Source organism: Trachypithecus francoisi, unplaced genomic scaffold, assembly GCF_009764315.1.
Source record: "Trachypithecus francoisi isolate TF-2019V2 unplaced genomic scaffold, Tfra_2.0 Lachesis_group0, whole genome shotgun sequence".
NCBI lineage: Eukaryota > Metazoa > Chordata > Mammalia > Primates > Cercopithecidae > Trachypithecus > Trachypithecus francoisi.
Genome location: NW_022681453.1, coordinates 133,047,163 through 133,069,475, shown reverse-complemented (window position 1 = coordinate 133,069,475; position 22,313 = coordinate 133,047,163). Strand labels below are relative to the sequence as shown.

The window sequence follows — 22,313 nt, the reverse complement described above, 5'->3', positions numbered from 1 at the left end:
AGATAGTTGATAGATGGATAGATATTCATTGCAGCATTTACTTACTCTTTGGAAATAGCAAAATATTAGAAACATCTCGTGTCTATTACTTGAAGACCAGTTTAATTGTGGTACATTCATAAAATGTAATATTATGCAGCTGTCAAAAAGAATAATACTACCCTATACTAAGTGAAAAAAAATGCATGTACAGAGCATTAATGTTTGTGTTTGGGTAAAAAAAAGGAATGTATGCATATATGCTTATGTATAAACTACTTGGGAAGGATTTTTTAAAGAAGGGGTAATGGGAACTGGAGGACTGAAGAACAGATGTAGAAGAGAGAATTTTTCTACTCTATTCTTTGGTACCCCTTGAATTTTGTGCAAAAAATATATAGTACTTGGGCCGGGCGTGGTGGCTCACGCCTGTAATCCCAGCACTTTGGGAGGCCAAGATGGGCGGATTACCTGAGGTCAGGAGTTCAAGACCAGCCTGGCCAACATGGTGAAACCCCATCTCTACTAAAAACACAAAAATTAGTTGGGTGTAGTGGTTGGTGCCTGTAATCCCAGCTACTCAGGAGGCGGAGGTTTCAGTGAGGTGAGATTGCACCACTGCACTTCAGCCTGGGCGACAGAGCAAGACTCCGTCTCAAAAGAAAATGAAAAAGAGGGCCGGGCGCGGTGGCTCAAGCCTGTAATCCCAGCACTTTGGGGGACCCAGACGGGCGGATCACGAGATCAGGAGATCGAGACCATCCTGGCTAACACAGTGAAACCCCGTCTCTACTAAAAAATACAAAAAAGGGCCGGGCGCGGTGGCTCAAGCCTGTAATCCCAGCACTTTGGGAGGCCGAGACGGGTGGATCACGAGGTCAGGAGATCGAGACCATCCTGGCAAACACGGTGAAACCCCGTCTCTACTAAAAAAATACAAAAAACTAGCTCGGTGAGGTGGCGGGCGCATGTAGTCCCAGCTACGCAGGAGACTGAGGCAGGAGAATGGGGTGAACCTGGGAGGCGGAGCTTGCAGTGAGCTGAGATCCGGCCACTGCACTCCAGCCTGGGCGACAGAGCAAGACTCCATCTCAAAAAAAAAAAAAATGAAAAAGAATATGTAGTACTTACTTCTAAAAGATAAATTTATTTCAAAGATGCCATTTGAGTGGGAGATATAGCTGTTCAGATTTGCTGAGATCCACGGAATCGCGATGTTAGAAATAACAAGAAAGAGCTCCATGTGATATAAATACTTCATCTGTAGGGCAGGCTATGCAACACCCTCTACTCTGTTTGTAGTAAATTTCATGAAATAACCTTACACTTTCAAAATCTGGACACCAGATATTGTACAAGAGTATCCTGGCAGTAGTGAAAATGTAAGCATAAAGCTTCCTGTTTTAGGAGAGGGAAGAAATGGGTAAGTGGAGGCTCTAGGGTCATGACACAAGTAGAGTCACAAACCCATTGTTTTTGATTTGTAAGCCATCCAGTTGTAAAATACAGTGGAGTGTTGTCTAACTTATTTATCAGGATGTTAAAAATTGTGACCCAAACAAAATGCAAGATTTGTTGAGATTATTTTTTTTTTTTTCCCAAAGTTCAGCATCTATTTGTAGCCTAAAGTCCATGTGGGATACCTCTTCTTTCTGCTCCTTACCTTCTCCTTGCAACAGTTCTGTTTTGCTGTCACAATGAGGTAAATCATAGATTTAGAAAGAATCTTCTCTAACTGTCTCATGGCTGAAGCATTAGAGAGGTTGAATGACTAACTCAGCATCTGTCTGACAACTTGTCTGTGGTGAAGCTGGGATTCAAATCCTTTCCTCCAGTTCCCACTTGGCATATCTCTCACTCCGCTTCTCTGTTGTGTTAGAATAATGGTAGCCTTTGGTAACAATAAAATGTTTTATTAGGAGTGGGGAGAATTGTGGAGTTAGAACATCTAGGGAATATATTTAAATTTGTATTTTTTCTTACATCATTGTTCCCTAGGAAATCAAGGCTTTTTCTTTGCTTAGAGACACTAGTAAATAAAAATGTTTACATTTTCATAAGTATTTATGATTGATTATTGCAAATTTTACATTTCACACTAAGTAACAAAGGTATTCTTATTCAGTAAGTATGCTAATCAGGGTGCTATTAAATAAAAAAAGAAGCATAATCTGTTGGTTTGATAGTTGCACTTCTCAGCTTCTGAAACTACCCTGAACTAGGTCTTTAGCCTAAATCTACAGGTCACTCTGTATAACGTTAGTAGCTTCTCTCCAGTTCAATGCTGGCTCCAGGTCATGCCTTCTAATTAATTGCCAGATTAATTCACATTTCATAGGAAAACCAGGCACCAACTCTCCTGAGCACATCAGGACCAAAGCTGGGAATGAGAGGTGCAAGGGGAGTTTGGTGTTTGTAGAGTTTGCAGTTTGTGAAGTACTTTCTCATAATCCTGGGGCTTGATGAAAGGGAAGTGAGAAGAGAGAGCAGGAGCTCATCTACCGTGGAGACTGGGACCCTATGAACAGCAAAGGAGAGTGCACCTGCTGAACTCTCTTCCTTCTCTCAATCATGCTGCTGAGGACAAGGCTCTAAGCAAGGAAAGGTCCTGAAAGTAGGAGGCACTCCTGGGCGGCATCCAGCGAAGGAAAAAGATGTAGGAAAAGGAATTTGAAGCTGTGGTAGCGGGGACTGCCTGTGGCCACCTGCTGAGCCAGGTAGGTCGTTCCTTGCTATTCAAGTCAGGTATTGACTCCCATGTGCACCTCTCTGCTGGTGGGTCCTGCTGGAGTCTTCTCAGGTAATGGTGCTGTCTTGAGAAGAAGCGATGAAAACTCAGGAATCAACTGAGACAGATGCTGTTCATTGTCTTTGTAGGACAGGGAACTCAGAAGATAGTGTGAATCAGCCGCTGGAAGAAATTCTGTGTTTAAGCACCAGAGATGTTAACCCTGTCATGTTCATTCATTCATCAGGTTTACTGAGAGACTACTGTGTACACGTCACTAGCCTAGAAGCTGTGGATGTGCAGGGATAGGAATAGGATTTGCATAGTTCAGGAAGGATACAGGTCAGAAATCTTGGATTTCTATCAGCACCACTAGAAAAATTATTTGTGCAAAAATCTAGTCTCTCCAAATTGGTTATAAATCAAATTTGCATATTTAAAGTTATCTCTGCTCTAATTTTCCCCCTTTACAGAACTGCTTTAAAGGGATCTTCAGATGAATCCTCGATAAGATGATGAGTTCTTTTAATAATAAGAATAATTCATATGCTCCCTTTCCCTAGTTTGTTCATCTGTTTTTAAAGTTGACTATTCAAGGTTTTAAAAAGTAGTTTTTATTGTATTCAAATCATGTGACATTAGGTTTGAGAGCTAATTATATTCTTCAGCATTTTATGATGATGTTCACTGATTTGTTTTTCATTGTATCCTATGAAGTGGTTTTATTTTTTTATTAGTATTATGTAAGAAGCTATTTTTCTGGCTACCCTCACCTTGTTGATAAATAACTTTTCCTGTAGAGTAAAGAAAATTTCTTTTCCTTCTCCCCTCTGGAGGAAGTAACCAGAATCACCCGAGGTTTTTTGTTTTGTTTTGTTCTTTTTTTTTTTTATTTTGAGACTGAGTCTCCCTCTATTGCCCAGGCTAGAGTGGAGCAGTGCGATCTTGGCTCACTGCAACCTCTGCCTCCCATTTTCAAGGGTTTCTTGTGCCTCAGCCACCCAAGTAGCCGGGACTACAGGCGCCCGCCACCACGCCCAGCTAATTTTTGTATTTTTAGTAGAGACGGGGTTTCACCATGTTGGCCAGGCTGGTCTCGAACTCCTGATCTCAAGTGATCCGCCCGCCTCGGCCTCCCAAAGTGCTGGGAATACGGGTGTGAGCCACCGCTCCCGGCCGGTGTTTTCTTTTTTTCTTTTGCTTTCTCCAGCGTATCCCTTCCTATAACAGAGGAAACTTCAAGAGGTTAAATGCCAAGGAGCAGACTCTGGGTGTTGGGAAAAGCTTTTCTGACACCCTTCTGGGGCAGTGGAGGTGTCCCATGCTGTTATGCACACAATACCTACCCCAGCTTTAACTTTCCTACAGTGTGTAGAAACAGTGACTCTGTGATGCCATTTACTAGCTGTTATTACATTATAAGGCTACTGTGCAGAAATAGGCATTTAAAGATAATTGGTTCACTTTTAGCAAAAAAAAAAAAATTAAAAATACAAGCTAGGAAAAGGCAAGAAGTTGGATTGAGTAACCAACCCTAAAATACATTTTATTGCTTTATTGAAATTAAGTTCTCAGAATTGCTCAGATCAATATTGTCCTATTTTTGTTCTGTTCAATACTATACCCCGACACCTAACATAAGTGCTTAGCCTATAATGAGTCCTTAGTAAACATTTATTGAATGAATTTGGAAAAGCTTTTAGTTTAATCTTAGAGACCATCCCATTCTCCAGAATGAGGTGAAATGTCTATTAACCTCTAGTCAAAACATTTGGGTAGAGGTGGTTTGGATTGTTCATTCCACCTGACCCTCAGCTAGGTAAGATGGTGCTCTCTTGTGTGAGATGGGAGATGCTGTTTGATTTACATGGTAAGAGGAAGGAGTTCCTCTCTGAGGGGGGAGCAAGCGATTTGGCCAACCCTCTCCTGTCTTTCCTGCTCTCTTGGGATTTAGGGCTGTATTACAGATGAATTTAATTTTCCTTCATCACCATAACTATAATGAATAAGATCAACATCTGTTATAACTGGTGGGAATACTTTCTTCTTTTCAGAAGTAAACTGCTGTCACTTTATCACTCATAAACTGGAAGTGAAAGAAATTGGCTGTTTGAAGACCAGTGTCTTTAGTAAGCACATGTTCCTCTTACAGTCGAAAGACAGAATGTGGGATGGAGTGGGCCAGGAGAAAGAAGCCAGCGTCCAGCAGCAAACACCCCTGGGGAGCTTGCTGATTGCTGCGCACATGCTGTGCTCCAGGCACTGCTTGGGCTGAAGAGGAAGAAAAAAAAGACACAGGTAGTAGGGGAGGAAGGAAAGGGACAAATTCAAGTGCTGTTTGGAGAACTAAAGAGAACAGTTTTTTGGAAACTAATTGACAAGATGCTGAAAGGATGGCACAGTTGGTGATTGGACATGTGACCCTCTTGGCCTTTACAAAGATGGTTTTGTATTTACCATGTGCCACACAAGGCAAACATTTATATACTTAGATTATAGCTTTTGTTGTATCATGTTTGTACATGTTACTTATCTGAGCTCAAATGATTGTGTGTAAATATTTGTTTTTACCCTAGTTAGTCTTAATTACAGATAATGAGTTGAGGACCATGTAAGGGTGACTAATCACTTCTCTAGAAACTCAATTTGATTTTGTTAACTGAAACCTTCATCACGGCAGAATTAAAACATTGAAGAAAATGCTTGTGGTTTTTACTCTGTTTAGGTCTTGAAAAACTGAAAGCAGGCATGCAGATTTTTGGCTCAATAAAAACTCAGTCTTACATCCCAAAGTCTCACCTTCCTGAATCCAAATGCATGTTTGTACTGAAGCACACATGAATGTTCTTGCTCTTCTGAGGACTTTGTCTAGCTGTCTGGGATTCACTCTGCCCTTCCCTGTAGAGCAATCCATGCTTTGAGGAAGGTTCTCAAACTTGATCTGGTCCCATGAGGCTTGGCACCGCCCTGGTTGGGGGCCAGGGATAAGCAGGTGTTTCTTGTGTCACCGTTCCACCCTCAGGCCCTTCCATGTATGTACTGCACCCCGCTGTGTGCCAGGGGAGCCTGACCATCAACCAGAAGTCAGCTAATCTGTGAAGGAGTTTACAGTTAATACCTTTATCACCTCTCTAAAGAGCATTTATATTTAAGTAAATCCTTTTGAGAAGCAAAGAGTGAGCTACCACAGTGAAGTTTCCAAAATAACCCTTCCTGGAGATGTTTTCGGTCAGCATCTCTATGTGCGGTTGATGCTGAGAAGGAAAAGCTGGACATCATTTCCAAGGCACGTTTTCTTAACGTTTGTCAGTGGAGGGGGACATCTTGACCAAAATTCATTGAACTAAAATACATGCCTGAAATGTAAATTTTGTTTTTGGTGAATTAATAATTCCAGTGACATTTGAAGAGCAAAACTTTAAATGTATAGAGACCACAAGTCAAAAATATCACTCCCTAACGGTGACCCCTAACTATGAGACTCAGACAAGGGACTCATCAGCTCCTCAGTGCACTTCTCTGAAGAATGGGAATAACAACACCTAATTCAAATGGGTAAGGCTTAAATAAGATGCTTTAGCGTCCATGAATGTCAGTAGTAATGGTGATTTGGGAAAACCTTCATGCTAAACACGCTGTGAAGAATGTTTTGGGTTTACCTCGGAAATGTTTAATTAGACTTCATCAAGTAAAATAAATTGAGAAATGGGGAAAAGGTAGTGTTCAGTGAAGCCCATGGAGAAGTTCTAGTAAAACTTGAGCTAAAACTACATTTCTTTCTCTGCATTGCACAGAATGAATTGAAGAAAGGGATGGTGGAAGGGAGAGATGGTATTATTGTAGGGAATTGTACACAAACCTTGATAAGGATAATCACAATTTTTTTGTGTTAGGGTTTTTGTTTTTGTTTGATTTCCGAATGAGGTCTTTGACCCCCTCCTCCCAAAAAGCTATCATCTTTCTTGGAATAATTATATGGATTTTTAGTCTTTCTTCAGTTCACATAGTCGTGCTATTCACCACTCTTCCAGTAAAGTAGCTCCTTTGGTGGCTCACGCATGTAATCCCAGCACTTTGGGAGGCCAAGGCCAGTGGATCACGAGGTCAGGAGTTCAAGACCATCCTGGCCAACATGGTGAAACCCCGTCTCTACTAAAAGTACAAAAATTAGCCGGGCATGGTGGTGGGCGTCTGTAGTCCCAGCTACTCAGGAGGCTGGGGCAGGAGAATAGCTTGAACCCGGGATGCAGAAGTTGTAGTGAACTGAGATTGTGTCACTGCACTCTAGCCTGGGTGACAGAGTGAGACTCTGTCTGAAAAAAAAGCGCCTTCATTAAACGTTGATTATAAATTTCTAAAAGCAGAATTTTAGATAGTGATGTCCTTTTTTTTTTTTTTTTTTTCCAGAGACGGAGTTTCGCTCTTGTTGCCCAAGCTGTAGTGCAGTGGCATGATCTTGGCTCACTGCAGCCTCCACCTCCCAGGTTCAAGCGATTCTCCTGCCTCAGCCTCCTGAGTAGCTGGGATTACAGGCACGTGCCACCACGTTTGACTAAGTGATGTCCTTTTTAAAGAGCTAAAATATTGAATCGCAACTGGGCACAATGGCTTATGCCTGTAATCCCAGCACTTAGGGAGACTGAGGCAGGTGGATCGCTTGAGCCCCGGAGTTTGAGACCAGCCTAGGCAACATGGAGGAACCCTGTCTCTCATAAAAATACAAAAATTTAGCCAGGTGTGGTGGTGTGCTCCTGTCGTCCCAGCTACTTGGGAGGCTGCGGTGGAAGAATCACTAGAGCCCAGGACACCGAGGCTGCAGTGAGCCAAGATCACGCCATTGCACTCCAGCCTGGGTGACTAGAGTGAGACCTTGTCTCAAAAAAAAAACAAAAACAAAACATAGGAATCTCTGAGAAATCTGGTAATCTATTTCACTAGAACAGTGCGTAATGGTTTCAATCTGTAAGCAAGCATGCTAATTTCCTTTTAATGGGAAATGGTTTTAACCTTCCTGTTACAATTCTGTCCAAAAGATTTATAGAATCCTGAAGGTGGAATGAAACAGAATGATCATTTCATGCAAGTTCTCCTCTGACCCAGTAGAGGAATTCCTTCACCATCTTGTCCAAGAGTAACCATCCAACCAGTCTTCTCATAGACATCTAAACATCATCTAATGATCCATTGACTTGTTGACTTTTCTCCTTCCACTTGTCTTTTTTTTTTTGCTAGAGAGAGATGGTCTCACTCGGTACTCGGTTGCCCAGCCTTGAGTGCAGTGGCACAGTCACAGCTTTCAGCAGCCTTGACCTCCCAGGCTCAAGTGATCCTCACACCTCAGCCTCCCAAGTAGCTAGGACTACAGGCATGTGCTACCACGCCTGGCTAATAATTAAAAAATGAATAGTATTATGGAATTATCCACCATCTCTTTTTGTAGGGATGAGGTCTTGCCGTGTTGCCCAGGATGGTGCCAAACTTCTGGGCTCAAGCCATCCTCCCACCTTGGCTTCCCAAAATGCTGGGATTACAAGTGTGAGCCACCACGGCCGGCTCCGCTCCTTTCGACAGGACACAATTAAGAATCTTTGATGGTAATAGATGCAGAAAAGTCTTTTGACAAAATTCAACAGCCCTTTATGCTAAAAACGCTCAATAAATTCAGTATTGATGGAACGTACCTCAAAATAATAAGAGCTATTTATGACAAACCCACAGCCAATATCATACTGAATGGGCAAAAACTGGAAAAATTCCCTTTGAAAACTGGCACAAGACAGGGATGCCCTCTCTCACCACTCCTATTCAACATAGTGTTGGAAGTTCTGGCTAGGGCAATCAGGCAAGAGAAAGAAATCAAGGGTATCCAGTTAGGAAAAGAAGAAGTCAAATTGTCCCTGTTTGCAGATGACATGATTGTATATTTAGAAAACCCCATTGTCTCAGCCCAAAATCTCCTTAAGCTGATAAGCAACTTCAGCAGAGTCTCAGGATACAAAATTAATGTGCAAAAATCACAAGCATTCTTATACACCAGTAACAGACAAACAGAGAGCCAAATCAGAAATGAACTTCCATTCACAATTGCTTCAAAGAGAATAAAATACCTAGGAATCCAACTTACAAGGGATGTAAAGGACCTCTTCAAGGAGAACTACAAACCACTGCTCAGTGAAATAAAAGAGGACACTAACAAATGGAAGAACATACCATGCTCATGGATAGGAAGAATCAATATCATGAAAATGGCCATACTGCCCAAGGTTATTTATAGATTCAATGCCATCCCCATCAAGCTACCAATAAGTTTCTTCACAGAATTGGAAAAAACTGCTTTAAAGTTCATATGGAACCAAAAAGAGCCCGCATTGCCAAGACAATCCTAAGTCAAAAGAACAAAGCTGGAGGCATCACGCTACCTGACTTCAAACTATACTACAAGGCTACAGTAACCAAAACAGCATGGTACTGGTACCAAAACAGAGATATAGACCAATGGAACAGAACAGAGTCCTCAGAAATAATACCACACATCTACAGCCATCTGATCTTTGACAAACCTGAGAGAAACAAGAAATGGGGAAAGGATTCCCTATTTAATAAATGGTGCTGGGAAAATGGCTAGCCATAAGTAGAAAGCTGAAACTGGATCCTTTCCTTGCTCCTTATACGAAAATTAATTCAAGATGAATTAGAGACTTAAATGTTAGACCTAATACCATAAAAACCCTAGAAGAAAACCTAGGTAGTACCATTCAGGACATAGGCATGGGCAAGGACTTCATGTCTAAAACACCAAAAGCAATGGCAGCAAAAGCCAAAATTGACAAATGGGATCTAATTAAACTAAAGAGCTTCTGCACAGCAAAAGAAACTACCATCAGAGTGAACAGGCAACCTACAGAATGGGAGAAAATTTTTGCAATCTACTCATCTGACAAAGGGCTAATATCCAGAATCTACAAAGAACTCAAACAAATTTACAAGAAAAAAGCAAGCAACCCTATCAAAAAGTGGGCAAAGGATATGAACAGACATTTCTCAAAAGAAGACATTCATACAGCCAACAGACACATGAAAAAATGCTCATCATCACTCACCATCAGAGAAATGCAAATCAAAACCACAATGAGATACCATCTCAAGCCAGTTAGAATGACAATCATTAAAAAGTCAGGAAACAACAGGTGCTGGAGAGGATGTGGAGAAATAGGCACACTTTTACACTGTTGGTGGGATTGTAAACTAGTTCAACCATTATGGAAAACAGTATGGCAATTCCTCAAGGATCTAGAACTAGATGTACCATATGACCCAGCCATCCCAGTACTGGGTGTATACCCAAAGGATTAGAAATCATGCTGCTATAAAGACACATGCACACGTATGTTCATTGCGGCACTATTCACAATAGCAAAGACTTGGAATCAACCCAAATGTCCATCTGTGACAGACTGGATTAAGAAAATGTGGCACATATACACCATGGAATATTATGCATCCATAAAAAAGGATGAGTTTGCATCCTTTGTAGGGATATGGATGCAGCTGGAAACCATCATTCTTAGCAAACTATCACAAGAACAGAAAACCAAACACCGCATATTCTCACTCATAGGTGGGAACTGAACAATGACATCACTTGGACTCGGGAAGGGGAACATCACACATCGGGGCCTATCATGGGGAGTGGGGAGGGGGGAGGGATTGCATTGGGAGCTATACCTGATATAAATGACGAATTGATGGGTGCTGACGAGTTGATGGGTGCAGCACACCAACATGGCACAAGTATACATATGTAACAAACCTGCACGTTATGCACATGTACCCTAGAACTTAAAGTATAATAAAAATAAATAAATAAAGAAAGAAAGAAAAAAAAAAAGAATCTTTGATGGTTTCCTCAAAAGAGAAATCTAGAATTGTGTTAGGTCTTTTTGTGAGCTAGTAGGCTCTGAGAGGGCTGTGGAGAGATAAATGAATTAGTCTTAGACTATTGCTTTTTGCTGTGGTCTAAAAGTTTGTGTGTCCCCCCCCCCCACCCCCCCGCAAATTCTTATGTTGAAATCCTTACCCCCAAGGTGGTGGTATTAAGGGCCTTGGAGAGTTGATTAGATCATAAGGTGGAACCCTCATGAAGGGAATTAGTACCTCTATAAAACAGACCCCAGAGAGATATCTAGTTCTTCCTCCATCCAGAGACACAGCTAGACAGTGCCTTCTATGAGGAGCAGGCCCTAAGCAGACAGCAAATCTGCTGGTACCTTGATCTTGGACTTCCCAGCCTCCAGAACTGTGAGAAATACATTTCTGTTTATAACCTCAGTCTATGGAGTTTTGTTATAGTAGCCCATGTGGACCAAGACACATCATGTTAAGTGATTTTTTTTTCCTGTTTCATTGAAGCAATGAACTTTTATGAGTTTCTGTCTCTGAATGCCCAGGAAGCATGAGTTTGTGAGAGCTCTTCTGGGGCTTATGGTTTTGTGAACATGAGTTTATAGAGCAAGGGAAATTACTGGGTTCATAACTGCAGTTCTCCTGGCTCAAACCCCTTTGTAGGGCTGGGCACAGTGGCTTACGCCTGTAATCCCAGCACTTTGGGAGGCTGAGGTGGGCGGATCACGAGGTCAGGAGATCGAGACCGTCCTGGCCAACATGGTGAAACCCCGTCTCTACTGAAAATACAAAAATGAGTCTGGTGTGGTGGCACCCACCTGTAGTCCCAGCTGCTCAGGAGGCTGAGGCAGGAGAATCGCTTAAACCCAGGAGACGGAGGTTGCAGTGAGCCAAGATCGCACCACTGCACTCCAGCCTGGGCAACAGAGCAAGAATGTCTTGGGGGGGAAAAAAAAACAAAAAAACAACCCTTTGCAGCAGGTCACCACAGTATTTGATTTAATCCTTTTATGATTTGACTCATAACACTACTAATATTCACAAGGATTTACATTTATCATTTGTTTTTTCTCTCAAGAAAAAAAAAACCCAAACTGATTTTTGTTCATTTTGTTCATTTTCAACAGTTTATTTGTGTTGAACACATTTAGTTTCTAATACATTTGTTTTATTTTGGATTCCATAGAGGCAATTGTTCTTAGTCATGTTGCAACAAAGAAAGTGACTAAACAATTTTGTTTTCATTGACTCTTAATCAGTCTCTGTGATCCTCCTGTGTGGTGTCTGAGTTTGAGAGAAAGAGAGAGAGAACTTTAAAAGACAGTTGGACTGGGTGTGGTGGCTCATGCCCATAATCCCAGCACTTTGGGAGGCCAAGGTGGGTTGATTGCTTGAGCCCAGGAATTCAAAACCAGCCTGGGCAATATGGCGAAACCCCATCTCTACAAAAATTACAAAAAATAGCTGGGCATGGTGGCTTGGGCCTATAGTCCCAGCTGCTCAGGAAGCTGAGTTGGGAGGGTCACTAGAGCCTGGGAGGTCAAGGCTGCAGTGAGCTGAGATCACACCACTGTACTCCAGCATGGGTGACAGAGCAAGACCCTGTCTCAAAAAAAAAAAAAAAAAAGAGACAGTTGGGTAGAGGATTGGACTTGGCTATCACTGGTGATTTATTTGCTTCCTTGAGCAGCCCTAGGTCCTAGTTCAATTTAGCACAGGATGTCCCTTGTACAGAATGACCAGAAGTTTTTAGGGGAACTTTCAAACTAATGAAGAATAGGAAACACACACTAATGAGCACATGTAATAGACTGGAATCTGACTGCAGCACTAAAGGGGAGGAGGGCTGGGAACGCTGGTGGTTTCTGTCCCGGCTCGGGGTTGGTTAGCATACCTGCCTCTGTTTACAGGTAATGCATGTAAGGAAATCCCTTTTATCATCTGATGGAGCTCAGAAATGCTATGGAAACAGCTGGGACCTAGTTGGGTAGAATCCCCTATTGAGACCCAAAGGACACTCTCACAAGGCCCTGTTGCCCCTCATGCCCAAAAGTTACCTGGGAATCATCCAGTTCTTAGTTGGCCTAATTCTCCAATGGAAGCTGGAATCCTACAAACTGGGTTCCCACAATTCATATTAATTTGTTTTCTAGTCAGACCCACAGCATAGCCAAGGCTTGGGTTAGAGTTCTCAAGGTAGCTGATAGACTTGTGGCTAGTTGACCATATGCCTGAAAACTATGGCATTATCCTCCTCACACCAAAGCAGGTGTTTTAGGTTTTTTTTGTTTTGTTTTTTTAAGACAGTTTCTCTCTTGTCCCCTAGGCTAGAGTGCAGTGGCTCAATCTTGGCTCACTTGCAAGCTCCGTCTCCCAGGTTCAAGTGATTCTCCTGCCTCAGCCTCCTGAGTAGCTGGGACAACAGGTGCACACCACCATGCCCAGCTAATTTTTGTGTTTTTGATAGAGATAGGGTCACCATGTTGGTCAGGCTGGTCTCGAACTCCTGACCTCAAGTGATCCATCTGCCTCAGCCTCCCAACTTTTTTTGTTGTTGTTGTTTAATAATACAGATGAAATGGTTCTTCAGTTTCATGAGGTTCCTCAATAATTGAATATGATTTTATTTCCCTGGCTGATTGCCTACTTATTTTAAGAAACAAATTCCACCATGACTAAATAATTTCTGCCAGGCCCTTGAAATTCATAACAGTGGACATCTAGCTTATCTGAAATTCACTCAGTTGGAACCTTCTGTTACCTCTGGGCATCTACAGCACAAAGATAACATATTATAAATATAACATGTTATAAAATGTACGCTGAGGCATTTATATGTTGAAAGTCCTTGGAACCCATCAACTGTAAATTAGTTAGATGAGCTGGGATTACATATATTTTATTCTGTAGTTCTTTACAGTTTGAGAGTCCACACGTGTGCTATAATCACCAATTGACCAGAGTTCTAGAATCGGTAAAGGTAGCCAGTTCCCCAGCAAAGCAGGATAGCTCCAGGGCTGCATTACTCGTTTCATGGTAGGTGGCCCTTTCCCACATCCTTAGTTTACTTGAATTTGGGAGTGGGAAGTTCTGAGTTCCTGAATCCGAAAGCCACAGGGAAAGAACCTGTATATTTGTATTAAAGAGCACCCTTTGCTTAACTTCAGGTCTTGTTCTGCTTCCAGTTAAAATGAAGGTGAGATAAAGACATTTTCCCGCTGCTCTTTTTACTTCTGTTTGAAGGTGAACTGAGGGAGTTGAAGGCTCATTCCGGTACACTTGTGAACTGAAGGTGGAAGGACTTGGTGTGGCAGGAGTGCTTAAAGATAGAGATGGGGAGGAGGCAGCAGCAGGGAGTCAAGGAAGGCAGGAGTAGCCCTCTCCATGTGTGGGAAAGTGACTGGCAGCCAGGTGAGGAGTGGATGGGACAGGAGGAGGTACAGGCCAAAGACGGAGGGACCAGCTGGGAGATGGCTGTAATAGTTCTGTGGCTCTGTGGCAGTGAGGGGAGAAATGCCTTTTATCTGTAATTAGAGAAACTTGGTTTCATTTTAACATATTGGAACTGTGAAATCATTATTTTAAGGGACAAAGAATTATTTTCCTATTACCAATCACTTTCCTAAGTTACTGTGTGTTTGGCTTTTTTAAAGCAGGGCGCAGTTTCAGGGAGAAAGATCCATATTCCCATTTGAGACTGAGCCAAATACTTTCCTTTCTTGTCTAAAGGAAGGAGGGAAACAAACACCTCCTTCCCTCTCCCGATGACTACCTGGCAAAGAAAAAAATAGACAATTTGTTTTCCTGGGTGGGGTCTGGAGGGTCTTCATCATGAACAGACCACAGCCAGCAGCAGAAGTGCTCTTCTCAGCCCCTGTGTATGAGACCTCGTGCTAGACAGTGGAATAGTAAACGAGGAACCTGTCCTTGATGAAATCACTGAGGGGCTTGAGGAGACACAGCACTAACAGATAAGTAATAATGGCAAAGAGTGAGCTGCCAGAAAAGCTGGAAAGTACAGAGGAAACAGTTCTTTCTGGAGACATTCTGGAAAGCTCAGCAGGGATTATGTGTGAGCTGCGTTTTGAAGGACATGCCGAAGTCCCTCCCGGGGAAGAAGAGGACAGGCCTTCTGGGTATCCTGATGAGAAGGCATGCTGTCCAGATGATGCCACAGGAGTCAGCAGATGTCAGATATCCTAATTGCTCATGACCCCAAAAGATAATCCCTCAGGGGATCATCTTGACCAACTGAACTCCAGGTTAGTTGGTTCTACCGCAGTGATCTCCATTTCTCTTTTTAGTTCTCAGTTCCTTTTCTTCCTTTCCATCCTGATCTGAGATTAGAAGTACGACAGTCTAGCTTTTTAGAGATTATTCCTCCAAGTGTCTGGCTTAACGAGGCAGGACATTCCCAGTTAGTGAACTGATGTCTTTGCTTGAATTATTACAGGGAAATGCCATTGTTTTAGATGCATTGAGTTAGTATTTGGGGTAATCAGCATAGGGCAGAGTTTTCCTACTTTTGCACTATGAAGTGTTTGCCACATACTTTAATAGTTCTGTGACAGTGAGGATGAGAAACAACTTTTACTTGTGTTAGATTTCAAGAATACCTAGTGTAATTATGGAGAAAATGAGGCTTGGTTTTTTTCTTCTTTCTTTCTTTTTTTTTTTTTACTTAGCAGGTTCCAGTATACTTTTTAAAAAAATAAATCTTGTATATTAAGGCAACCCTAATAGATGTTTTCATTGTTCGTTTTTTAAAGCCTCTAGGATAAGATGTGAATATATTCTCAATTAAAAAAAATAAATAAGGGGTAGGCATGGTGGCTCATGCCTTTAATCTTAGCACTTTGGGAGGCCAAAGTGAGAGGATCACTAGAGCCCAGGAGTTCAAGACCAGCAGACAACATAGCAAGACTCCATCTCTGTTAAAAATTTAATAATTTAAAAAAATATAAATAAAAAAATTAGTAGCTAAAATAAAAGTATCCTTTTACCAACTAAATCTGCTTGGTGCAACCTTTTTCTGTGCATTTACACACGTACACATTGAATAACAGGTAGTTTGGTTTTGTGCTTTTTAAAAGCAGGATCAACTTAATCTGTAATTACCTCTTTTCTTGTAACAGCATGCCTTGGAGTGTTTTCTATGACAGTACATGCTTGTCAACTTCATTTTTAAGAGCTGCATGATATTCTATATTAGGCTGTATTATGATGTATGTATTCATTTCTCAGTGAATATTTAGATTGTATGCAATCTTTGTTACAAATAATGTTACAGTAGCTGTCTTTGTTCACATCTCTTTGTGCTCATTCATTAGTTTCTTCCAATAGAATATCTACCAGTAAATTGTTGGTTAGCAGTTGGACTCAATGTTTTTATTTGGAAATAACAAAAATATTTTTCTTTAGAAATATTTTATTTTCTTGAAAATTCTGATGCCTTTTCTATATACACTGTTAGACTTGGTGACATCTTCCATAGAGAATTTCCATGTAGCCACTGTATGGGATGGTGCTGGCTGTTTTATTCTGAATTATTGCCAAAGGCCATGTCGGGAATTAGCCTTCACAGCATAGAGGTAGAAATTAGTTCTTGATTCTTTTTCCATCCTGATGCACAATTAGTGATTCTGTATAGTCATTAAAGCAACCCTAGTAAAGCATGAATACATTCACATTTTAAAAAATAGACAAGACTGAAGTAGTGTATGGGAGCTAGAGCAGAGGGGTTGCCCGCATGACATTCCATAAAAAGGAGCTGAGAAAACGAGCCCCTCATTTAATTCATTATTTCTCCATTTATTTCTTCCATCTCTGTACCTCTCTGTGTGTGTCTCTCCTTTTCTCTCTCTGCTTGAATTGTAACATTTCTCTCTGAGCCCGGGCGCGGTGGCTCACGCCTGTAATCCCAGCACTTTGGGAGGCCGAGGCGGGCGGATCACGAGGTCAGGAGATCGAGACCATCCTGGCTAACATGGTGAAACCCTGTCTCTATTAAAAATACAAAAAAAAAAAAAAGCCGGGCCTGGTGGCGGGCAATTGTAGTCCCAGCTACTCAGGAGGCTGAGGCAGGAGAATGGCGTTAACCCGGGAGGCAGAGGTTATAGTGAGGTGAGATTGCGCCACTGCACTCCAGCCTGGGTGATAGAGCGAGACTCCATCTCAAAAACAACAACAATAACATTTCTCTCTGGGGCTATTGCCCAGATTAAAGCCCTGGAGAAACATGTGACTGTGTATAGCCGCTGTTTAGTATCTCTGACCCCACAAGGTGGTACACCACATCCCTTTTCTGGCAACCCCCCAAAATGGTATTTACAGGATTTCAGTGTCAAGCTCCTCTATTAAAACAACCTCTCTAAAATTTAAATGCTTTATTTCCAGGATCCAGCATTTTCTCAAAGGGGGAAAAAATTACATAATTTATACTGTTCTTTTTCTGTCTAATTTTAATGCTTAAGTGAAAACAAGAAACAATCTAAGTCATTCAAAGCTTTCAGACCAGCAGGATGTCTTGGGGAAAGTCTCTGAATGAAAAGGCCCAAATGTCCATTAGTAGGGGATGGATTAAATATACTTCAGGATACCTACGTAGTTATGAAATAGAATGAAGAAGCTTTCTACCTCCACCTTGAGAAAGATCTTAAGAATAGGACTGTTAGGTGAAAAAAGCAAAATGCAGAGAATGTGTAGAATATGCAGATATTTCTGTAAGAAAAGGGTGAAAATATGAATATATATTCACATTTGCTATTACTTGCATAAAGAATCTGAAAGATACACAAATAACGTGTAAAAAGTATTTCTGGTGAAAGAAGGGGGTGGTGAGACTTGTCACAGTATAACTTTTTATAGTGTTTTAACTTTTGAATTAGGACTGTATTACCTATTCAGAAATAAAAATATTTTTAAATGACATTTTGCATTGTTAGATAAGGGGGCAGCTAAACTTGATCTTGTTGAAGCCCACTATATATGACCTCACCTGTCCTGTTTGAGCCTAAGTACACTTTGGGGTAGGGTCAGTTGCAGGCCAATATATTTTGAGGAAGAAGGGGATAATTCTATAAATAGAATCTGTATGATAACTTACATTCTAATTACTTTGGTAGGAAATTGAAAAGATGAGTCTAGTATTTAAAATTATTGATTTTTTTTTTTCAAAGCTTCTTGGGATTTCTTCCCCATGCCCCCACCCCCCAAAGTAATTGAAAACCTTAAAATATGCCCATGAGGCCAGCGCGGTGGCTCACGCCTATAATCCCAGCACTTTCGGAGGCTAAGGCAGGCAGATCACTTGAGGTCAGGAGTTCGAGACCAGCCTGGCCAACATGGTGAAACCCCATCTCTACTAAAAATACAAAATTAGCTGAGCGTGGTGGTGCATGCCTGTAATCCCAGCTACTTGGGAGACTGAGGCAGGAGAATCGCTTAAGCCTGGAGACAGAGGTTGCAGTGAGCCGAGATCGCGCCACTGCACTCCAGCCTGGATGACAGAGTGAGACTCCGTCTAAAAAAAAAAAATAATAACCCACAAAAATCAGGTGTGATGGCGGGCACCTGTAATCCCAGCTATTCAGGAGGCTGAGGCAGGAGAATCGCTTGAACCCGGGAGGCAGAGGTTGCAGTGAGCCGAGATCATGCCACTGCACTCCAGCCTGGACAACAGAGCAAGACTCCGTCTGGAAAAAAAAAACACAAAAATTAGATGTGGTGGTGGGCACCTGTAATCCCAGCTATTTGGGAGGCTGAGGCAGGAGAGTCACTTGAACCCGGGAGGCAGAGGTTGCAGTGAGCCAAGACCACACCACCTGTAACCCACCTGGGCGACAAAGTGAGATTCTGTCTTGAAAAATACAACAACCAAACAACTGTGCTCTTGATTCACACTAGGAATTTTTTGTTGGTGCCGTGGTGAACACAGTGAGAAAGAAACTCACATGACAGGTTTAAGCTGGTTTTTATTATTTGCTATAGTTTCTGTCCTGGAGAAAGTGTTATAGTCTGTGGTTTTGTCTTTACAGGAGCAGGAAAATTCAGATTCGAAACATCCCTCCTCACCTGCAGTGGGAGGTAAGCCAGTGTCAGTTTTTAACGGGTTGATGAGACATTTCTCCCTTCTTTAGTTCCATTTTACATTTAGGAATTAGAGGGCCTCAGAGTTTCCCACAAAGCCTCTGCGTCCTGCCTCTTTCTTTTCAGTACCCTCATGTATGTGATCTGTAATGAGTTTGGGGTCGTATTTGTTTCTTTCATAGAATGTGTACTTTGATCCCTCAGGCTCTGTCTTTTCAAGTACCATGCTACCAAGCACCAGCAAATAAGCCAAGAAACAAAATATATACCTGGTTCGTGATTTGTATCTCATGGTTTGTTGGTTTGTTTGTTTGAAACAGTGTCTCACTTTGTCACCCAGGCTGGAGTGCAGTGGCCCAATCATGGCTCACTGCAGCCGGGTCCAGGGATCTTCCCACCCCAATCTCCCGAGTAGCTGGGACTATGGATGCATGCCACCACGCCTGGCTAATTTTTGTATTTTTTGTGGAGATGAGGTTTTGCTATGTTGTCCAGGCTGGCCTCGAACTCTTAGGCTCAAGCAATCCACCTGCCTTGTATCTCATGATTTTTAAAAAGATTTTTATCTTTCCAGATTATAATTTGAAAAAAAAAGTTGATGAAAAGGCAACAAAAGTAGAAAGGTCTTTGTTGGTTTTAGCAGAATTTTTTGTTTGTTTTGAATTAGTTGCTGTAACAGTTAAGATATGTTTTCAGAGTTGTAATGCTTATAAGATTTCTACCTTAAAATAAAATAAGAATATGAGGAGTGGCCTTATTGCATTATTTAAAAACAAACTGCCCCATATTTTATTCCCCAACCCAAAGAAAATCACAGTGCCTTAAAGGAAACAATGTTTTATCTAATGTTTTTATTACTTAAAAAGAAAAAAAGATTATTGGCTGGGCATGGTGGCTCATGCCTGTAAATCCCAGCATTTTGGGGGGCAAGGCAGGAGGATCACTGAGGTCAGGAGTTTGAGACTAGCATGGCCAACATGGTGAAACCACGTTTCTACTAAAAATACAAAAATTAGCGGGGCATGGTGACGGGCACCTGTAGTCCCAGCTACTCAGGAGGCTGAGGCAGGAAAATTGCTGCACTGAAACCCAGGAGGTGGAGGTTACTGTGAGCCGAGATGGCACCACTGCTTTCCAGTGTGGGTGACAGAGGGAGACTCCATCTCAAACAAAACAAAACAAAAAACCTGATTATTATGGACAATTTCAAACGTACACATCCTATTACCTTGTAAAATGAAGAGATCCTTGTAAAAGAATTGTTAAATATTTCAAGAAAGTGGAGTGAGCCTTGTACTTTATTCTGCTTCTCATTATAAGAGTAATGTGTTCTGGCCGGGCGCGGTGGCTCAAGCCTGTAATCCCAGCACTTTGGGAGGCCGAGACGGGCGGATCACGAGGTCAGGAGATCGAGACCATCCTGGCTAACACGGTGAAACCCCGTCTCTACTAAAAAAAATACAAAAAATTAGCCGGGCGAGATGGCGGGCGCCTGTAGTCCCAGCTACTTGGGAGGCTGAGGCGAGAGAATGGCGTAAACCGGGAGGCGGAGCTTGCAGTGAGCTGAGATCCGGCCACTGCACTCCAGCCTGGGTGACAGAGCGAGACTCCGTCTCAACAAAAAAAAAAAAAAAAAAAAAAAAAAAGAGTAATGTGTTCCAACCATCATGATGAATGTGATTGTTAACAGTTACTAAGACTCTGAAATTCTGCTGTGTAACCTTAGTGAACAGATTATTTGGGAGCCAATACGCGAATGAAGGTCCCATATGTTCGTTCAGTTCTGTTTTTATGGAAGACCTGAAATATCAATTTAATTAGATTATTCCTATAACCATCTTTTTATTTTTCTTTAATTCACTTGCTGGGGGATATCACTGTAGTGTTTTTTGTACATATGATCTTGCCTTCCCATTCTGACATGGAAGCTTTCTCTTTTAGGTGTTGGATGGACTTTTGGCTCAATATGGGACAGTGGAGAATGTGGAACAAGGTAATAACTGAGGAAGTTAGCCTGGTTTTGGAGAGAGAGATTACCTGTTATTTCTTATAGATTAGGTCAACTCCAGGGAGAAATATTAAGTTCATATTTATTTGAAATAAGCTTCCTAGAGTATATGTATTTACATCTATGTGTTAGAGATACCTGTCTCCATCTATGTCTATATAGTTTGCCTTTTCGAGGAATATTATTTACAAGCTGTTTCTCATATACTGTGCAGTGTGCTCAAGTGCTGTCAGGCTAGGGTAAGCTTAATTCACTTAGGAGTAATTGGATTTACACGGTTACTACTTTCCTTTTCCTGGATAAGAAAAACAGATCCCTAATGTCTTGGACTGAGTGTTACCCAACAAATAGGACTCCTATACCAATAATCCCTTGAAGTGCTTGTGAAATGCAGACTCCTAGGGCTTACTGTAGACCTACTAAGTAAGAGTCTTGCAGGGAAGAGCTCTTGAATCTATATTTTAAAAAGCACCCGAGGCCAGGCGTGGTGGGCTATGCTTATAATCCCAGCACTTTGGGACGCCCAGGAGGGCAGGTCACATGAGGCCAAGAGTTCAAGACCAGCCTGGCCAACATGGCAAAACCCCGTCTCTATTAAAAATACAAAATTAGCCAGGTATGGTAGTGCACGCCTGCAATCCCAGCTACTTGGAAGGCTGAGGCACGAGAATCGCTTGAGCCCAGGAGGTGGAGGTTGCAGTGAGCCGAGATTACACTACTGCACTCCAGCCTGGGCGACAGAGTGAGACTCCGTCTCAAAAAAAAAAAAAAAAAAAACCCCGAAGTGATTTTTGTGTATACTCAAGTTCGAGAACACCTGTCTCAGGAGCGGTGCTGAAAATGCTCAGAAGATACTTTTCTTCCTGCCAGCTTCTTTTTTATCTTCTAAAGCATGAAATACTGTGATTTTTAAAAGGAAAACAATGGTACCTAAAGTTGTTATCTTATGTAGCTCTTTAAGAGTCCCAGAGAAGTAGATTCCAAACTCCCGACATGACAGGCAATAATACGTGATCAAGATTATTTTGACTTGACCTAGAAAACAGAATGTGTAAATTCAGTCATTAACTGACTGCGAACCCTTGAAAAAGTCACTGAACCTCACTGACTCAGTATGCACAAGTGTAAAATTGAGAGAAAAGTTTCTACCCTTCCTCTATCACCGAATAGTTGTGGCACCCAAAGAGAACCTGTGTAAGGCGTTTGTAGACAGCACAGTCATACGTAAGCTTAAGGGATTGTTCAAGTTCACTTAGGAAAAATGGCAAATAACCCATTTTCTTGTATGCGATCTATTCTGCCAGTTTAATAGTTTAAAAGCAGTAATTATTCAGTTTCATGCTGCCCATGCCCATGCCCAAAGGTGAAGGGAAAGAGCTCAGAAAGAAGACATGATTACAAGGATTCTATTTCTTAGTTCTTATTTCCTTCAACATGGAAAGAAGACTCTCTTTTTTTTGAGACGGAGTCTCACTCTGTCACCCAGGCTGGAGCACAGGAGCACGATCTCCACTCCCTGCAACCTCTGCCTCCTGGGTTCAAGCGATTTTCGTGCCTCAGCCTCCCTAGTAGCTGGGATTATAGGTGAGTGCCACCGTGACTGGCTAA

The 22,313-nt window shown here is 41.8% G+C and overlaps 1 protein-coding gene across 6 annotated transcripts in view; it reads left to right on the top strand.

The window, feature by feature from the left end:
• Positions 1 to 22,313, top strand: part of IGF2BP2 (insulin like growth factor 2 mRNA binding protein 2) — a 200,391-nt gene that overhangs the window by 119,254 nt on the left and 58,824 nt on the right. For all 6 annotated transcript variants that reach the window (XM_033211950.1, XM_033211954.1, XM_033211952.1 and 3 more), the window contains 2 exons: positions 18,646 to 18,694; positions 20,639 to 20,690. In XM_033211950.1, coding sequence (XP_033067841.1) covers positions 18,646 to 18,694; positions 20,639 to 20,690 — 101 coding nt within the window. The remainder of the gene's footprint in view (positions 1 to 18,645; positions 18,695 to 20,638; positions 20,691 to 22,313) is intronic.